Source organism: Electrophorus electricus, chromosome 12 (assembly GCF_041902795.1).
Source record: "Electrophorus electricus isolate QZ-2024a chromosome 12, ASM4190279v1, whole genome shotgun sequence".
NCBI classification, from domain to species: domain Eukaryota; kingdom Metazoa; phylum Chordata; class Actinopteri; order Gymnotiformes; family Gymnotidae; genus Electrophorus; species Electrophorus electricus.
Window position 1 is genome coordinate 5502143 of NC_137508.1, and position 21581 is coordinate 5523723.

The following is a 21581-nucleotide window of genomic DNA, read 5'->3' on the forward strand; positions in this document are numbered from 1 at the left end:
TGAGAAGAAACAATGAATTCATCATAAACCAAGCCAGAACCAAGCATCTTCTAACATTTTATTGATTGCAAATTAATGATGTTATAACAACATATCAAGGAATCACACTCACTTGTATTATTACAATCTTCGCACAATGAATGTTTTCACAAGGAATCAAAAAAATAACCGGCCATGAGACACTAAACTCAGTATACCCATTCAGTAAATTCAATTTTAATATCCCAAAGAGATACTTAATACTTTTTGTGACAAATTTCAGTGGTCTACTTCTTTTGTCAAAAAGTACATGTACCTGTTAAACTTATTTTTACTTCTCTAGATGGCCTTTGCATCCATTCTTTGTACAGTCGTTGGCAAAAATCTACAAGAGGTGATGGTAAAGAAGCTCCCTTTAATTTCTGGGCTGGAATCAAAGTCTTCATCTTGCATTTCTAACTGAAGGCTATAATAGAAGCATCACAGGCACTTGAAAGACATTTATCATGGACAGTAGACTGACTGTACACAGTCATGCATTGGTACAACATGGCCAACTGGGCTTGAGGTAATGATTACCATACCTAAGAGCTGCATGTTACATGTTGAGTAATTCCAGCCAATTTGCAGTCTATTGCCACTTTCACAGAATGCTTGTGCAGCAGAAATAAAAGGGAACTAGCCTTAGCATCATATAACTTATATACAGTTCAATATACATTTACATATCTTCCCTTCTTAGCCATTTCCACCACTAATTTCATATCTGGGATTTTAACTATCGAGCTTGTCCATAATTTTTGCGGGAGAAGGCAAAGCCATCCAGTTTGCATAAACACTATCATTGGCATATCTTGTAAAGACTGGGTTAGTGGCATCAAGTCTGTTGAGTGGTATCGGGCTCTTCTCAGGCCAGTTCGGGTATGACATGCCTAAAAATGAAAACATATCATTTTTTCTGCACTGAAGGAAAAAGGTGAAGAGTGCAGACAGTAAGGCTCTCAAAAGAAACTCTGATTTGTTGTTCATTTTGAACAAGTATTAAATGTTGACAAAATGGAATTTTCTGATAAAATATGTAATGGAAGGCATACAGGGAAGTTATTTCTGTTCCCAATATTCATATGGAATGTATTCACATTCATGTCAATAACCCAGTATGAAGGCATTATTAGTCTTAGGTCCTAAGTGATCCTTGTTGATACTTGTTGTTCATAAAATAGCATATAATTCAATGGAAATTTTCTAGTGGAATACTTTTTTGCACTTTCTTAGTCTGACATGACCTCAGGATGGCTGCATAGAAATTGACTTACAGATAGCCATTTTATTGCTACATACACTAAAGGGCTACGTACTAGATTTGTGCACAGCATCTAGGATCTTAAGTTGCATATGCATGCCTAATGGAAGAGTTTAATTCAAAAGCCTTACTGCTTCTCTGTTCAGCTACTATCAACTCTTCGTTTCTGTAATATGTTAATGATATTACAGGGAACATCAGTATATGATTCATACCAAATAGCTCAAGATTGAGTTAGACGGGACCTGTTTCAAATGTAAACCTAAACAATAAATAACAAAGTAGTGCAGAACATACAAAACAATCATCTTGTAATACATCTGAAACAATTATACAAAATGTAGGCTGTAATAAATAGTAATGCGCAATCTTAAGAAGGCCTTTAAAAAATTAAGTAATTTGAACAAGTTGTTCATGTACATCGGAAGCAGGTCCAAAATCAGATATCTGATCATTTACTCCACGCGCTATAGGATTAACTCATCTTAAAATCTGGGCATCTTTCAGGATTCTCTGGCTATCATGCCATTATCACAGTCACACCACTCCCTCCCTATAGAACCCATTTAAAGACAAACAGATCTTATTTTTGATTGTTTTAGAATCGAGTAAATGCATGGGAGATTCTACCATAGAGCTTGTTTTCAATCCAAGTGGAGGGAAGGGTTCGAGGGAGAGGGGCGTTATTACAGTCCACTAGGGGAGTGTCTTCTTCAGAGAGGGTGTCATCATAAAGCAGGGCGTCTGCAGGCGTGGAGGCTGCAAGATCCAGATAGTCCTTATAAGAGAGAATAGGTAAGACTGTTAACTTTTGGACCAAGGTACATTTAAGAAAATGCCAAATGGCTTTAAATCTAAATATAATAAAACTTACAAATACTTTTCAGTAATAGCATAATTATTTTTCAAAATGGGTTTATTTTCAAAAAAACAATACAACGCCCCCCCCCAAATAGGTATATAGATTAAAAAATAATCAATTAATTGATTAAGGTGCTTTGTGTGATATTCTTGATAAGGCCCAAATACATTTCACAAAATTATCTTGTACCTATAAGGTAAGAGATATCATACACTTACCTTAAGGAATCTTTATAATTATAGTAAAGCATACAGTACATAAATCGAAAATAATGTAGACAGTAATTGTTTTAGGGTAGGCTAATCAAAAGAAACAACTTGACAAATGTACATCTAAACATGAAATCTAAACAAGGAACAAATAAGCTAATAAATTCTCCTGAAATGCAGTGTGTGCCAGGGTATACCAGGCCCATACAAGTATGAACATATTCCCCAAGGGCCATTTGTGCAGCCACTCCCGAACTTTCATGTATATGGCATGGCAGCAGTAGGAAAGTCCAAGTGCCTTGGGCATGGCAATACTGAGGCCCAGGTGTACTCTGATGTGTGTGTACACGCACATGTATGCGCATGCTAATCATTTTGTTTGTCTGTGCATGTGCCAAAGAGACAGTTTTCATTTCTTACTCTGCTTTTCACCATCATCCTCTCCAGCTCTTTGCTGATCTCTGAAAAGGTGGGCCTCTTATCTGCTTCTTGCTTCCAGCAGCGAAGCATCAGACTATACCTGTTTCACAAAAGACCATTCATAAGACAGTGGTTAAATAACACTTCAGCATTTCTTGTGGAAAAAAAAAAAGTCATAAATTAAAAAGTTTGTTGTCACCGATTTACAGCTTGTAAAGTTCAAAGCATCTTGGTTTCAAATGTGCAAATCTATATTGACATTAATTACTACATTGATAATGATAATTTAACTGATGAAACTGAGTTTATGAAGTGTTGGTGTTTCTTGGCATATAACACACATTTCTTCAGTGCAGTTCTCGGGTCTCTCCATTCTGTAGCCTGTCTTCAGGAGGTTGAAAAGTCGCTCAGGAGCAATGCCTGGGTAAGGGTTTCCACCCAGGGTCACAATTTCCCACAACAGCACACCAAATGACCAGCTAAAATGAGAGAGAGAGAGAAACAGACAGACAATACAACAGATGCATGATTTTATGTATGCATACTTTGTTGAATGTTTGAGTACTTACACATCACTTTGTGTGGTATATATATGGTCAAACAAGGACTCAATAGCCATCCATTTGACAGGAATACGACCCTGAAAAAATATTGATCAAAACTATTACTTCAATAATTATTCTGGGTCTGTATCATATAAATGAAAAGAATGTACATCTTTATTCTATACATTTATAATGATGATAATCTTATGTATTTCAAATGATAAGGGATATATACGTCTAATGACAGTCTTGTAAATTTTACTGCAAGCTAGACACTCTGCCTATAATACCTTGCTTCTCTTCACGTAGGAATCCTCCTCATAGACATCCCGAGACAAACCGAAGTCTGATATCTTCATTTTCCTCCCCTCTGCTACCAGAACATTCCTTGCAGCAAGATCTCTATGAACAAGCTACAAATATCAAAAATACTCTTTAAGCTTCAAAAGTAATTGATTGTAAGTGTTCATGAATGCTCAGTATTTAAAGCAGGACAGACATTCACAATATAAATAGAACATACACTGCCTGGCCCAAAAAAAGGGCACCACCTGGATTTAACTAAGCAAATAGGTAAGAGCCTCCCATTGGATAATTACTGCATGGGTGATTATGTTTCAGCTGGCAACAAGTTATTTAACCCAAACTGATGCAGTGAGTAGCTTCTCATTTGTTAAACAACCATTTTGAAAGACACATCCTCTGGTCATGGAAAAGATGTTAATCTGTTTCAGAAGGGTCAAATTATTGGCATGCATCAAGCAGAGAAAACATCTAAGGAGATTGCTGAAACTACTAAAATCAGGTTAAGAAATGTCCAACGCATTATTAAAAAGTGGAAAGACAGTGGGGGCAACATCATCTTCGAGGAAGGAATGTGATCAGAAGAAAATCTTGAATGATCATGATCGGCGATCACTTAAACGTGTGGTGAAATCAAATCGTAGAAAAACAACAGTAGAACCCAGGGATATGTTAATAGTGAATGCAAGAGCATTTCTATATGCACAATGTGAAGGGAACTCAAGGGATTGGGACTAAACAACTGTGTAGTCTTAAGAAAACCACTTGTCAGTGAGGCTAACCGGCAAAAATGGCTTCAATTTGCTAGGGAGCATAAAGATGGAGCAATGGAAGAAGGTTATGTATTGTGATGAGTCCAGATTTACCCTGTTCCAGAGTGAGGGGTACATCAGGGTAAGAAAAGAGGCAACTGAAGTGATGCACCCATCATGCCTAGTGCCTACCGTACAAGCCTGTGGGGGCAGTGCTATGATCTGGGGTTGCTGCAGTTGGTCAGGTCTAGGTTCAGCAATGTTATGTGCCCAAAGAATGAGGTCAGCTGACTACCTGAATATACTGAATGACCAGGTTATTCCATCAATGGATTTTTTCTTCCATGATGGCACAGGCATATTCCAGGATGACAATGCCCAGCTTTATCGAGCTCAAATTGTGAAAGAGTGGTTCTGGGAGCATGAGACATCATTTTCACACATGGATTAGCCACCACAGAGTCCAGACCTGAACATTTGGATGTGCTGGAGAAGACTTTGCGCAGTAGTCCAAATCTCCCATCATCAATACAAGATCTTGGGGAAAAATTAATGCAAGTCTGGACAGAAATAAATGTCGTGACATTGCAGAAGCTTGTAGAAATGATCCCACAGCGAATGCATGCTGTAATCAAAGCTAAGGGTCCAACGAAATATTAGAGTGTGTGACCTTTTTTTTGGCCAGGCAGTGTACATTTCAAAATATTCTCAGAAGTACAAAGTGCTCTCTTATACAAATACACAATCTGCAAATTAATGAGACTAAATGAGAATAGTACTATGATATGGAATGTACCTTCATTTCAGCCAGGTACTGCATTCCTCTGGAGATTTGCCAGGCGAAGGAGATAAGGTCTCCCATAGTGAGAGCTCTCTCATCTGGATCCTCCAGGTAGCTGGAGTTACGGTTGGCATCACTGCCCAAGTAGCTGGGTCCCACCTTTCGGCTCTCTCTCAGGAAGTTTCGCAGTGATCCGTACTTGGCATATTCAACAATTAGGTAGAGCGGGCCTGGACAGATTACAAGAACATAAGAAAAAGGGAATATGTTTGGGTACATAAAAACAAACTGTCACTACAATGTATGGAATATGACATAATGAAAAATATTTTTTCCCATATTAAAAACAGACAATATTAAAAAAGGCTTTTACCGTCTTGGCTACATGCTCCATACATTTTTATTACATGTGGGTGGTTGACCTGCTTTAGCAAGGTGAATTCTGACAAAAGGTCACGAAGTTCACTGGGAGACGCATTTTCTGTGGAAAACAGAAAGTCATACCATAAATAGTTCATTACAAATTCCATTTTTGCCTTGTATTCAATTTTCATCATCATTTTCTAGAGGCCTGGTCTTAGCTAGGCTTCCTTAGAATTAGGATACCATACATTTAGGTGTTAGTCTTTCATTTTTTTCAGGATAAATATACTAACAACAAATGATAGTAGCATGTTGCCTTCTGTTAATTAGCCTTACCTTTCAACATTTTAACAGCCACTGTAGTGTAGCCTGCCTTTCCTTTGAGTCGGAATGCTGTTGCCTTCACAACCTTCCCAAACTCTCCCTCTCCAAGAGTTTTACCTAAAACTAGGTTCTTTCGTGGGAATTCCCATTTTGGATCCTCCTGTTCAAAAAAATTACACAAGATCTCTGCCTGACAGAACCTTATGTTTGTTTTAATAAACCAAAGGTTTTATTGCTGTCCATAATTGCACCAAACCAACAAATAATGAACACTTTTTAACAGTGAATTGCTACTTTATTGAAGGGTCTGACATGACCACCATTTCACTGCGAGTTATACTGTGTATGACTATGTATGTGACGAATAAACCGAACTTGAACTTGAACTTGAAATACTAAAACAAAAATACTAAGAGTAGCAGAATCAGATGAATGAACTCACAGGTATTTTGAAGGTGTCAATGGCCACCTGATTCTCCACAGAGTCCATAGAACTTCGCCGAACATTGTTGGCAGAGTAACTGATAGGGTAGGACTGAGCAGGCCTGCGGAAAGTCATCTCAGCTGAAGAGATGGGGGGCTTGGGAGTGTTCTTGTGATAACGGTGAATAAAGTAGGAGGAGAGGAGGATGGAGACGATGAAGGAGAGAAGGACCGCAGTGGCAATGATGGTCTTACACATTTCATCGCATATTGCCTCTGAGGGAGAGAGAAAAGCATCTAAAGGTTCATGTTATAGGAAAATATGGGAATCAGAGAGAAATATTAATTTTCACAATGTTTTGTAGAATTTACAAGTCAACTTATTACGGAAATTATTTTAGTGCCGGTTTCCTGGATAAGGATTATGCTTAATTGATGTCAATATTAATTATCAGTTCACTATCACAAGTCCTTTTGAGTTTGAATTAGGACTAATCTCGGCCTGGGAAACAAATTCTAAATAGCATAATGGCTAAAAGTCGCTGCATCAAGTTGACTTTAAATTTAAAACATGCGGTGCATCACCAGAAACAGCACGAAGACAATACCCAGCTCACCTTCTATATCATTCTGTTCACAGAAGCATTTCTCAGAGTAGCAATAGCACATCCCATATCCTGCTTTAATGCCAAGCATCAGACCTCTGTAATGGCCCCCAGTGATCGGCTCACCTAAACAAGATACGTACAGACTATAGCTGGGTATCCAGCTAAAGTGCAGGCAAATATGGATAAGGTACACGCATAAATAACACAGCTTCAGAATCTGCAAATTTGCTCACGGGTGCAATCCTGAGGACATATGGATATATTTTTGCTTTCAATCACATCACAGTTGCCATCTGGACAAGTGTGAAGGTCTGGAGAGCAAGTAGAGTATGTTTCTGATATCCCTGTGAAAGAATTCAAAACACATAATATACTATGTGTTGATAAACCACAGTCCAGAAATAGAGCCAAATCTAGCGCATATATATATATATATATATATATATATATATATATATATATATATATATGCTCAGAAACAAAAGCAAAAAAAATTGGTGAAACATAAGAAATGACATAATTACATCAGCGCATTAATGATCTGATGTGATTGCATAATAAACACACACACAATAATAAATTACAGTAAAAAAATCAAACTGAATAACTAACTGTGAAAATAACAGGTCTTACCTGCTCATTAATAACAGGTCTTACCTGTGCTGAATGTGTCTTGTCTCCACTGACATCTCCCAGTGGGCGCTCCCAGGCCTCTGAATGTCTCGCACTCACCACGTTGTCTCTTCTCTGCGCAGGCCAGTGTGCGGTGCCCCTCCACGTTCAGCACCTCCGCTACAACATAGCCACAGTGTGTCAGAGACACAGCCAAAACAGACAACCCAGTGGTAAGTTAACACAAGCCATGCAGCCAACCTCCTACTTTAATCAAACCTATAGTAGTTCCACTAAAAAAGCACACTGAAATCATGTTGGCTAGGTCAAATTAAATTACAGCTAATCCACAAAGTAAACAGTCATAATTAAGCCACAGGGAAATAACCCAGCACAGGCGTGCAGGGTCTTGCTGACGCGGGAAGGCAATTTCACCTTTGCCTTCAAGTATGATGAGCAGCTGGGTCTTGGCTTGGAACTGTTTCTGCTGCTCCTGTGCGACAAGCACGTACTGCAACTCCTGGCACTCAGGCCTGGCAAACGGCGCTGTGTCGTTTACATAGAGAAGCCCGGACATGTCCTCCTGACTCCGCGCCACGCTGACCGCAGCGTAGCATGGCTGCACGTCCTCAGGGACGCTCCTGTCACCCATCTCCAACCAGTATGCAATATCAATACCCTTGAACTTCAGGCAATTGTCCACACATACTTTTCCAATCTACAAAGAGGGCACATCAGGAAGGGGCATGTGTTATCCTGTGGTCCGTGTGCTGATACGAACCTGAATTAACTTAATAATAAGTGAATTACATGTAAAGGTTTCCCATACTAATTGGAGATATGAACAATGCTGAACTAGCACTCACACAACAACACAATACCAACCACCCACTTCTTGCACGGTTTTAGTGGTGAAATGACACTGATTGAAAAGATATGACCCATATGCACCTGGGAGTAGGCCGTGGCTTTCCGAGAGAGCACGAAAAAATAGGTGATATTGCTGAAGTGAATAGTAACGGGCAGAACGGTGACATTGAAATGCAGCATCACGGTTCCTTCGGTGCCAGGGTACGTGGTGTCATTGACCAGGTAGGCCAACTGGAAAGAGCGCTTGTCCTCCACTGACACGTTCGTGCTCAGACTCAACTCTAGACATGGATAGAAGAGACGGATCTTTCCACAGGAAATCATATTGACGAGTGATGAGACTGAAGTGGAAGCTGCTGGTGTCCTTACTGTACTCATGGACTGTTCCCCGCACATTGTCGAAGATGGCCTTCTCTTCCCTGAACGTGTGTTGAATGGTAAACATGTCTTTGATCCAGGAGTCATTAGTCATTAGTGTCCCTACAAACTTGTTCTGAGTCTGATCCTCAGGAAAGATGGGGGTTGTGTCTCTGTCATAAACATACAAACTGCCAAGTACTGTGCCCTGCAAACGTGAAAGGAACATTCATTATACTTCAAATAAAAAGCCTGAGGCGTTAGGAGACAAGGTTATAGACAATGTTAGAGGAAGTCCTTTTGGTTATGTTCATGATTTAGATGCTTTCTACAGTCAGTGCTTGGGCTAAATTGAATTATCACAAATGCCACTCCACTGATAAGATCAAAGGCAGTAGCAGAAGGGTGTATGTTGTCAAAGGATGGACTGTGTATTCAATTTACTCTGAATTTCACTTCAGAGTATTATCCTGTCAGACTACAAAATCCTGTCAGACTACAAAAAGCAAAAGTAGAGTTGCTGTTGGGTCCCCCACCTCACTGCGGCTGAACTCTATGAGCACATCCACGGTGTCTGTGCCATTCACGTAGGGGGGGTTGTCGTCCTCGTCGTAGACAGTGATATGAAGTGGTGTGAATAGCGTGTGCAATGTCTTCTCCACCTGCACCATGCACACGATTATCACGGGGTAGGCTTCCTTCTCCTCACGGTCCACGGGAGCCACCACCACCAGCTCTGAGGTGGAGTCATTCAGCGCAAAGGGCACCGGAGTGTCTGCACTCGATAAGCAGAAGAACATTAATGAAGAAGTGAGCCACGCTTGCAGACTTTCCTAGTCTGACAATGTAGGAAAATAAAAGCCATCTGTGCGATTCACAGTTTGCTTTAAAGGTCTACATTTCATTATGTGATATTTCACATGTACACAATTAAGTTTTATTTATTTTTTCATTTTCATACAAACATTCTACCTATTATATCTATAAAAGTGTAGCTTTGTGGTTTTTTTTGTGTTCACTTTGTGTTTTTCTTACAGGAAACACTAATTTTACTTACAAATACTTGATAGGGTTCATAGAAATCATTATTATTACAAGAACTTATAAGTCAATTATACAGTTGATGATAAAAATGAATATGGAAATCAATACAGAATTTACCAAGGGCTTTTTAGGTAACATGGCCCTAACACTTTAGGTTAGTAATAATGTGTAGTTTTGTCAATGACCCTTTGTATTGGAGTGTACCTGATTTAACCCGATAGCTGATGGTGTAGTTTGGACACAGGAAGGCATAGGTAAAGCGGCGAAGCTGTCGCAGAGGTCCTGGCATGCAGTTCTCTTTGATATGGGGGTTTATGTCTCGATCAGGGAAGCAGAGTTTTTCCAGCTGCAATTGGCCACAGGAGGGTGCTGTGGCATTGACGAATGTAAGGGCGACCTCTACTTTACGATGGTCAGTGCACAATGCTTTCTGAGACTCGGTAGCAGCTGCCACTTTCAGGCTCAACTTCCTTGTGTGCCCATACAATCTGCTGGCTAGAGGATGCACAACATTACACAACATAAGAGAACGTCTTGATCTCTGAGTTAGTGCTCTCTTTCTCCCACATCCCCAGGGCTCTGGAGCTAAATGAACTAAAGAACATCAGGCAGGACAGCAGAACAATAATTACTTCACAAAAACTCTGGCTACTGTGGATTGAAAATCCTTAAAACTTACATTTAGTGTCAAAATCAGTCCATTCCAGAGTTTTGTTCATATAGAGGATTCCCGAGAACGGGTCAATGTGGAACCATGCTGCGTAAGGATTCTTTGAGCACATATAGAAGTAGGGCCGCTCTGAAGGTCTCTCCCGCAAGGCGTGCACCTGCAGCACTGGCATCCCTGCTGGCTGGCCTACATAAATGTTCTCAAAGTATATGTTCTGGGGGAAGTAGAGTCCTGAGGAACCTGTGGCAAATACATAGACATATAGACACACATGCAAATAGCTGTAGAGTTAAGCTGGAGGCACGGTTGGCCTAAGGGCCTATCAGGCCTCTTCCATATTAAGCAGGGCAAGAATGTACTAAGGCAAGTTAGACAAAACCAAAACTTCAGTGGCACTAAATTAGTTCATATATTCTTTCAACATGCATCCAATGATCCTGTTGGTTTGGTCTTGTTAACATCTGATCTGTAAAGCTACTTTTGTATTTCTGCCCTATAATAAAATAGAACCATTCAGGAAAGCAGGTTAGGTACTCAGCGAACTCATAAAACACATCCTCCTGCAATTTTCCTAGGCAAATGCTTTGACCATTCAGTCAAAATCACCTGAAGTGGAGTCTCATATGACATTACTCTTTTAATGAAGTTCGCACATGGTCAATATGACATGGGTTCCATCTGTCCTTGTGTTCACCTTGCAAAGTTTAATTATGGAGGATAATATAATACTGTGAAGAAATGAATCATTACCTGCAAGGAAAGTGTGTGTAGGGGGAGGGGAGGCTCTAATCTATAAAACACCACAGCAGCCCCGTGCGCTTTACCGGAAAATGGAACCGCGAGTGTTCAGCCTGTAATTATATCCCTCTTGTGTTCCTGTCCGACTACGGTGGGCGGCCACTTAGGAACGTACTAATGTCATTAGCAGACATCGAAACTTGATTTGCTATTTCTGTTGGTGCAGTTTAGGCATTGGCTCTGGTTTCAGACATTGATTTAATTTAACTGTGCTGGGATGACAGGAGGTCGGATTGATGGATACAACAAGGCCCACCTTCCTGAAGGATGGAGATAAACTCAAGGCCCACTCCAACCCCTTTTATTAAAAGCCTTGCTGAGACACAAACAAACAACAGAAGGAATTCAATTACTTTGTAAGGTTGCTAGTCACTTTCATTGACGTTAATGTGCTTAAACACAGCAAAACAAACAATTATATCTGCTGCACTTTTAAATCATTGTCTTTTTCAATCATTAGTATGAATAAGAGGACAGTGAGAGCTCATATATTTTCTCCCCAAAGTCATTAAAAACAAAAGATAAGGTAGCTGAGAAGCTAATGTGCTCAATCCAAATTTAAGAGTTAAGTTAATCCAAATTAAAATGAGCAGGTGTGTGAATTCTTCATGAAAAATAAAGTGAAGGTATACAAAGAAAATTTTAAGCCTATTTGCATAGACGCAACAATGACCTACCAGGTGTCCATCATCAAATTCAATACCACTTCCCATGTACTGTGTGTGTGTGTCTTCAAGTTCTTAAAAAGATTATATTACCAATGATGTATGCAAAGTTCAAATCAATGTTAATGATGAAATTGAGCTAAGCAGAAAAACAGATACAATTAAATACTCTTAACAACAAAGCTGAAAGTGCGAATTCTGTTCCACTATTAAGTCTTTTTTTGAATGAAATAATTTTTTCATTATCATGCAATTCGCTTTCATTATTGAAAAATCACTGTGATACATTTGAAGAATTAAAATTTAAATTTAAATAAATCACCATTATTAATAAACAATGTACTTGTTTAATATAAAGATCCCAGTTAATATGAAGTTATACCAACTTTCTAATTTGAAGTTTGGCTTGTGCGTTTCAGGGGGTCAACAGAATCCCTTATACTATACTATTAAAGTGGCTGTGAGGATTCCAAATTTGATTTCTTTCCAGGCCTAATGCCAACAGAATGTAGGTAGTTTATATCAAGCTAATTAACTGAGGGCGATAAAGCCGCGTGACACATGCGTAAATTAAGTGATAGCACTAGAGCAGTTAGTGGAGATGTTCAGGGTGGATGATGAGCAGTGTGAAAAACAAATACAACCATAGAAATTTATTTGTACCCCTTGGTACTGATTTGGGCCTTTAAACTTTTTTGTTTGTACTGATTTGGTTTTCAAGAAGTCGGTTGCCAGGAATGACATCATAGTGAAGTGATCTTGCAATAACTTAAAAAACAACCAGGCACAATCTTTTTTCTACTGCACAAATGCACACAAACATTACAAATGAATGATACAAATGAATGACATGAACCCAAGATAGATTTTTGGCTTGATTTTGAGATGAATGGAATGAAGTCACTCCTGGCCATCAACTTATAAAGAAATAACATACTAATACATCAAATACTAACCCAGCACAAATAATTTTTACAGCACAAATCAATGTTTTTGGCGCAACTGAATAACATCAACTTAAGCTTGACTGACGGCAAGTGTAGGGAACATTTAGTGCAATAAGCTTAAACTCAGCTGCTTTTACATTTATGTGGGCCAAAAGTGCATGTGCATGCATTGCGCTCACCGCCTTGACCTCTGACAGCCATATCATGGATCAGGACTGTAAACACTATGATGCCATCTATAATATTGATTTCAGTTCACAGGTAAATCAACTCTAATCCCAGTAGCACACACACACACACACGCACACACACACAGAGATCATAAACCTCCATACAAAAACAAAACTCCGATGTTATTTGATATTTATGTTAGCTATTTATGTCACTTTTCTAGCAGCTCTACCTGCCTGCTACTTGAAAATGCAAAGGTGGTATTGTCTAATGATTTCACAATCTTATGCAGTGAATTGTGTTGTGAAAACACCTGGATGGAGCACAAAAGACGTGACTTGATTGATGGCCTTGGGCTGCAGGCATGCTGAGAGAGAGCATGAGAGATGGGGAACGTCCTCTGAACCAGCCAGGACCAAAAGCACGAACTCGATTAGCTCAGTGCACGCTCCGCCACAGAGATTTAGCATCTATGAGATCATGAGCTGGCGGCGAGCAGGGGCCTCTTATTTGCCGTTCCCTTGAACTCAACAGAAGGCGGAAGCAGGCAAGCAGTCCAAGGAATCTACTACCCCATAATCCACTTATCAGTGAAAGAGCGCCATTCATGTGATATAATGTGTAAGAACAGAGATGCATTCATTGCAATTACCCATTGTTCTTTTGTAGCATCGTGGCTGCAGAAGACTTTACTAATAATTGCTATATGTTTGTGTAGTAATCATGGTAAGGCTGCAGCATGATATCCACAATCCCATGTTCGTTCCTTACAGAATGACAACTTCTGAGCACAGATGATATTGGCTACTGTAGTAAGTGGAAGTCATTAAGCAAAGCACTGTGATCTGTGGGAAAACGTGGCCCATGCCCTTTCATTCAAGGTCAGCATACCCAGAGACTGTCCCCAAACAATGGCCAGCTGGAAGTCAAGTAGTCAGTCTGGCGGCCAGCCAATCAATAGCTTTACTAATCAAGAAGGGCACACTTTGTTTAAGCCAAAACCCAACCATATATATAACAAGTCACATAAGTAGAAGCAATGATAATCAAAGAATGCACAGTATGAAAATGTAATGTTTTTATTTTTTAACCATTTCTATACCTTAGTGAATTGAATAATTGTATATAATAAACAATGCTAAGAAAATAATAAAAAAAATGCTTTTTACAGGACTGAACAAATTAAATACTCTAACCTTCAAAGCGAATGATGCTGTCTCTAGTCTCTATGAAATAATACAGTGAAAATCATTACTCAGGCTCAGCAACGATTTAATTAACTAAAAGGCTGCCAATTAAGATACAATTCAATAAAGGACTGTTATTATTGATCATTATATTCACGTTCCTCTCACAAGGTTTTACATGTTCCATAGATACTGTGCTTAAGTTTACCATGGGACGTAGAGCAACTCTTAGGCTATTATTTAATTCTTATGCCATAATTCTTTTGTACCGCTGAACAACCAGTATTGCCTGTCTGAGCAGAAGGATTAGAATTAAAATTAGAGCAGAGCACTAATTTATATTATGCCCATTTCATAGATAGCGTTTTACCCTACCAAAATTACAAGACAAAATGCCATATATCCTGTATATCACATACAAATAATGTTAGTGAATGCTTATACAATATGGGTTTCCATTAATATGATTCAGTCCTTAAGAACAAGTTGCTTAATTTTGACAAAAAAGAACAGTTCTGTAGTTTGGTATAAGATAATGCCAAATCTGTTAGAGATCAAATTGTACATTTTTATAAGAAGTATTACAAGATACACAATGTATGTATGTGGTTATGTCTATATATAGTCATTAGATTCCAGTTTCAGCTAAAGCTATCAGTATGTACCTTTATCAAACACTCATGATGTCTAAATATAGAAAGGAAGGCATAAAGACATGAAAATTACTATAAAACCAACATCATGATTATTATCATCATTGTACCTACATCATCAACTTCAGCAAAGAATAAAATACATCAAGAATGGACACCAGTCATCAAGAAATCTAATTGTCTAATTGGACTCTACATGTACAAATTTGGCTTGTAATCTCTTGGGATTGCACAGAATATTAGGACTCACAAATGGGTAATCTTTACACAACATGTTCTTTTCAATGTTATCATTACCATCCCAATTACCAGAAAATCTATTAGTAAGTTAAATATTTGATTTAAGAATGAAAAAAAGATAAAAAGCAATCAAGGACAAAACTAAACAGAAATACAAAGCACAGACTGACTAGTAATATTTGTGAAATTGATCCAAGCTATAAACCATTCCCCCACAAACTGAAAACCTTGGTGGGAATTTCCTCTACTGCATTAATGTATGAGTGCACATATGTTTTTACATCAATCCCCTACTGTGTCTTAAAATCCTGACTGCATGGTTTAATTTGGCCAATAAGTGAATTTACACAGGCCAGCAACTTTGAGAAACTAAGCAGTCAAGAGGTGGCATTTCCTATGTGCTAAGTCTTCCATTTTAAAACATAGGGTTTCAGTGAAAATCATTCAGGAGTGTAAAGTACAGAAGGGGAAATAGAAGGGTAGAAATGCAGTATTTTATTTTCCTTCTTATTAATTTGTCCATGCACAACTGATCTTGCTAGACCAGAGAACACAGTCAAATAGACATTCAGTGTCGTTATGCTTAGTCACGTCATTTTTAAAAAAGCAAAGGAGCTAAATAAAAAGACAACATAAGAAAAGTCCAGGCCTTCCTATTGGCTGCTCTTTGTTGTAAATGATCAGTCAAACACACCACGCCTCACTGACCGCTGGAAAATAACATGTAAAGACTCATGTAGAGAACAAGAGCTACAAATGCCCTTGGGACGTAATTTCAATCAATGTCTCTTTGTCCCTCCACCAGAGCAAATTAGATTCCACTGATGCATGGGATGGAAATGTGACCCTTAACTAACTGAAAGATCAGGGATGGGGCTCCAAAAGGTAAAGCAGCCTTCATGCGCCACACAGTTCTCTTAGTCTGAATGATATATGATATATTCATTACAATTTAAGGTGTCCATGATCGTCCCTGCAACTCCCTGCTTTTTTCCCAGGAACATCATTTTGGTTTGAAGAATGCCACTGTCACAGATCAAGTAAGACTTACTAACGTATGATGCTTAGACGTCACATAACTAAATCTCAGTATCATAATATATGTGACTAAATATTGAATAATCAAATGGGGCAACACTAAAAGATGGAGACTTCATGTCTTCATGAAATAGTCCAGCAACACATGGACCAAAATTTGAATGGAAACTCCGTGATGTCAGAATAGTGTAGTACGCACCTAAACTCACTAATGCTTCAGGCTGAAGTTTTTATTGTTTTCATTTATCATTTAAATGTCTAATGATCTAATGATCTGCTTATATAAATCACACACACAGCAAAGTTTGTTTACATGTTTATATGGTTTAAATCATAAAGAATCTTCGAACACATGATTTCAAACATACTTTTGACTGGTGAATTTCATTTGATAATTGTATTATTTTTAGTGCACAGAAGATAAGACTTTTCCATGCAACACTATCTAACCATCTTTATATTTGAGCAATCATGCAGGCTGGAAAATCAGCAAGATTTATAAGCTCTCTACCAATGACTCAAGACACAAGCTAAACTAAATCATATAATGTAATAAGTGGCTAAATCAAATAGTGTGATGTATGAAATGAGATTTATCGGTCTGCTCTGTCTCAAAAGCAGTGGTTGCTGGTGAAAATGATTGTGCTAATGTAGGCATGAGACGTGGGAGCCTGTTTCACCACTATTTCCCCCACAGTGGATGCTCTCTTGTGGCTTGATCATAGGAGATTACCACTTGGGTGAGAGTTTAAAAGGCCAGAAGTCACAGCAGCTCAACAGATAACGTAACAGGGTCAGAACCATGGATCCACAGATCAATGATTCACACACTCAAACACACAATGATTTTGGATTGTGTGTGGATATTGATGTAGAATACATATGTCACTTTTTACCATGATGAGGAACACTTGAAAGATGCAATAACTAGAGAAGTGGAAGGACATAACCTTCAGTAGTACAATATGATCTGTATGTGCCACACGTGAAAAAACAGCAACTTCTAATGTGACTAATACTACATGGTGGGAGTGGCCTGAAATAGAATACCTCCGGATAAAACATCAGGATTATGGTCCAAATGATACACATTTAAAATGAACATAAAGCTAAGATACTATTGGAGGCTCTAGGCATACTTTAATCATTTATGAGCATTATTTATGCTTTCTCCCTCGCCACAACTTTACCGCTATCTACCTTAGACATGAAGCAAAGGCTTCCGATAAAACAATACATGTGTACCTGATGCATTTTTGTCAAAGCAGGAAAAGAAACATTTAAATATTTTCTTCTTATTATCATGCTTCCTAAAAATCTTAAGATAAAAACATGGTCCATACCATGACAAAACAATATTTCATATGACTACTGTGATGGGGTTATGGTAACAGCTGTCAAGGTAACAGCTAGGGGTGGGTAGTAGCATACAAAATTTTAAGACCAGGCTGCCCCGCCCATGGTGATATTCTTTAGTGAGCAAATTTCTGAAGCAGAACGCAAACAGCTGAACAGGAAACAGACGCAAATCCATTAACCCAAGCCTCCTAACGAACGGATATGGCTAACGCTGAAAGTAAGGGTAAAAATGTTATAAACAAAAAGCATAATCAGACCTTTAGAGGAAAGATGAGTAATCCAAGGACAAACAACCTGATAATATTTGCTGTAACCGGGCTGCAGTGTGTACATCAAAGTGCAGTGAAGAACTGAGAGCCCAGACAGTGATAGTGTATTACATCAGTTCCCAGTACAGTCCAACACCGCTTTTTTTGTCACCATTCATTTTCGAGGGATGACTTGCCATAAAATAGATGAGATGCATTTCGCAAGAGGAGCTGCCAACGGCGCTGTGACTTTAATGAGGGATTTTAGGGCTCATCTGTTATCAGAACTGTGTGCTCTATTATTCTACTGGCAGTATGTTCCCTTCCAAAGACAAACACACCGTGTTTGCCCAGAGTTCTGCACACCTGCTGAACACCTGCCCTCTGATTGCCACTCAGGCTTTGTCTCCCTTCCTGCTAGGAAGCAAGGCGCTCAGTACTGACACACTAGAAGCTTTTTCACGAGAGGACCTTCATGAAAACGTGTTCACAACAAAACACTGGCTATCTGCTAAAACCTTGAAATACAAAAGCACAACAAAGGCTGCGCTATAACTCTCACCAAAGCATGTGGCAAGCTAATACAACAGCAACAGCAAAAAACAACAGAATGTGGCAAGATAAGAAGAGTGGAATTAGTTGAATTTTTTTTTTTAAATGACCAGAATGTTTAAAAATTGGCCATTTCTTAAAAATTCTCCTCCTTAGGCATTAGGTGTAAGTTACATTAAGCAGTAAATGAATTATAGAGCTCTTGTATTCACAGACAAAAAAAAAAGTAATGATACATCAAACATGATATGATCTTTAGAACAGCTTGTTCTACTGAGATCAAATATATCAAAACACAAGGTCTGCTTTTATGCTAAGATACAACACATGAAATAAACAACTCCTGCTGTTAAGGTACAAAATGAAATTCTTCTTTTTCACTGAAATGATACAGGAACATTTCAAAATTAAGATATAATGACATATTACACCACAATTTTCAAATAAAAAAAACTACATCTATTTTACCTTTACATTGCATTACACGTTGTGAACTAGCTGGACAACACATCAATGTAAATCAACATCAATTACCTGTAATAATCTGAAGACTACAGCAATTTCTTTCAGATTATACCTTTCATGGCTGTAGCCTCTGATTCTAAGCATATAGCCATGAATTCTTGATTTACTCTTACTGAACGTCCTAAATTAGTACCAAGTGTTTAATACATTTAAATACACACACTGATGAGATAAAGGAAAATGCAACCTCCATCTGTGTAAATTCGGCAGATGAATCTTGTTACTGTGAGACTGACAACCTTTTAAAATATTTTCTAAAAACCTTTAAAAATTCATTTTTGCAATTAGATTAAAAGAATGTTCACCACAAATATATAAATATGTTTAGCATTTGTTGTTCTTTTTCCATTTAGATTGAATGTAGCCCTTGTCATCTTCGTAGAAAGATTCTTTTTACACTTAAAGCTTAATTTATTATTTGACCTACTCATCATCAAAGAGCCTCAGCCCAGCCTCTGTTCACGACCACTTGCTATAATGAGGGAATGTGGAAATGCATCACTCACATGTATTCCCATACAGCTATACACATTTGGAATGACCAAAATAGCAGTGTTTTGCCTGCATTTATACTGCACTATGATCACTCTCTATTAATGCAACTATCCACATGCTGCCATTCAAAAACACCTGAGCTATGAGCTAGAATTTAAATATAGTTATACTGAGAGGGGGTGTTAGTGCAGTTGGGCAGGGGTTTATATGGGATTATACTATTATGATATATAACTGTGCATATCGCTTGCATGAACCATGTGGCATACGAGGTCACAAGTCTTCTGGCGACAGTGCAGCTTTTCCGCTTACAGAATGGAACAGGGAGATCTCTTCCCATTCAGAAGAAGTCGGGGGTAATTAGAGGAGTAAGTGAGAGACGTCTAGGATGGTAGCGAAGCTACAGTGTTTACAATGTCAAACTAAAAAAATTAATGCACCATAAATAGCCTGTACGGTAGCTCACTTATTTATCAGTCCTTGTTGCATTTTTCACAGAGTTCTACACTACTCAAAAAACGATTTAACAAAAGATATACCGAAGTTGTTGTGGTCTGATTTACTGAAATTAGCCATTTAGTATTTGAAATGTTATTTTACACATTTTTCGAGGAAATGTGAATCAAAACTTTTGTTTACAGACTATTAGACGCACACGTACTAGATGCACAAGATAATGCCATTCGCAAGAGAAAAGCACGCTACATTGGAAGATGTCCTCAGTAGAACTTGTTTTAACTTCACTGAATACAAGTGTAAACGTACCATCATTTCTGTACGAAAGACGATGTATGTTATCTAGCGAATACAAAATAGCGAATACAACAGATATCTCCTATTAAATGAAACACTGAAAGGAGAAGCCACACAAAGTATGTGTCTAAGGAGGAAACTATGATCAAACGTTGCCCTTACCATCACATAGGAACATGAGGACCATAACGATGTCTCCCCACAGCATACCACGCGTTGAACCCATACTTATCAGTCATAAGTGTAATTTCAGAAAAAAAGAGTAAATTAACTTGATGGACTGCGAAGCTGAATTGTATGGAAAAATGTTCAAAGAAATTCAAATGTTCAACGTTTTACGCAGGAGCCAAAAAGTCCGTAGCCTGATTATCCCATTGACGAATTGGTGACTGCAGCGCTGGCCGCGTCTGTGGCGCGATGCAGGGGGAGGTTCCGATCGTGCCAAGATCCAGAGCTGTATTTTCCGGTCCTGTTTGCGAAGCGCACAACCATCGACAGCATCACCAAATGCCCAATCTCCCCAAGAAAGTCCTATAGGCCAATAAAACGTAACCCGAAATTGATATTTAACAAATAGATTAGCCTGTATCACTTGTGACATGATCCCTCTCGACAACATCCTATTTAAGTTATATACCATAGTTCTAATATTAGGCATAGCGGATATATTTTTTTCTCCAGAAACTGCGCATTTTCCAGTATATATATATATATATATATATATATATATATATATATATATATATATATATATATATATATATATATAATATATATATATATATATATATATATATATATATATATAGTGTGTGTGTGTGTGTGTGTGCGCGCGTGTGTGTGTGTGTGTGTGTGTGAGACTGGATATGATACCAAAGAATATGTTTCTGATATTACCTTATTAGCAAAACATCTACAAACTGAAAACATTAAGCTTGAACATGGGCAGTTGATAGGGAAAACAATGCCCGTGCCAGCTCATGTGATATCAATAGGACCAAGAGAAGCAAATATTGATTTAAAACTGAATATCTTAGTAATGCCCCTATAGACTACAACTGGAATGTATATCCCAAAATAGCTTAAAAACTAAGTTTCTAAAAATTTCAGTGAACTATATATTGATGGAAAATCAGCTGTTTTGCATGTAAAAATTCTACTTTGCTCTAAATAAGAATTTCTTTAGAATGAGTGATAATTTTGTCAGAATTACTTCAACAAATTAATTCATGAATTGGTTCATGTTGGACTTGGTGTTCATTTTGATGGCTATATCTAAGATACTGTCTCAGTCTGGGACATTTGAACTGGCTGACTGCCTTACGTTCTGTGGAGAAGGGTGGCCATGATGCACTGCCCTGCCCCTAGGACTGGACACCAGTCCAACACCTAGCAATCACACCAATCAATGTCTGCGCTGCTGAATGGCAAGTGAAACCTGTAGAGAGGATAAAAGGCTGTTGAAACATTGGGTTAACATGGATAACAGGCTGTGGTGGAAATGGGCTCTACCAGAATAATGCAT

The 21581-nt window shown here is 38.4% G+C and overlaps 1 protein-coding gene across 1 annotated transcript; it reads right to left on the reverse strand.

The window, feature by feature from the left end:
- Positions 1 to 44: 44 nt before the first annotated feature.
- Positions 45 to 20534, reverse strand: ret (ret proto-oncogene receptor tyrosine kinase). Its single transcript, XM_035531832.2, has 20 exons — positions 20219 to 20534; positions 10435 to 10665; positions 9960 to 10250; positions 9248 to 9486; positions 8724 to 8919; positions 8436 to 8635; positions 7920 to 8202; positions 7530 to 7664; positions 7106 to 7216; positions 6882 to 6995; positions 6284 to 6540; positions 5854 to 6001; positions 5528 to 5635; positions 5170 to 5384; positions 3609 to 3731; positions 3343 to 3413; positions 3115 to 3252; positions 2774 to 2873; positions 1913 to 2060; positions 45 to 911 (listed from the first exon to the last, which is right to left on the reverse strand). Exons 1-20 carry the CDS (start codon positions 20280 to 20282, stop codon positions 754 to 756), a joined length of 3330 nt encoding a protein of 1109 aa, XP_035387725.1. The 5' UTR covers positions 20283 to 20534; the 3' UTR covers positions 45 to 753.
- Positions 20535 to 21581: the final 1047 nt, after the last annotated feature.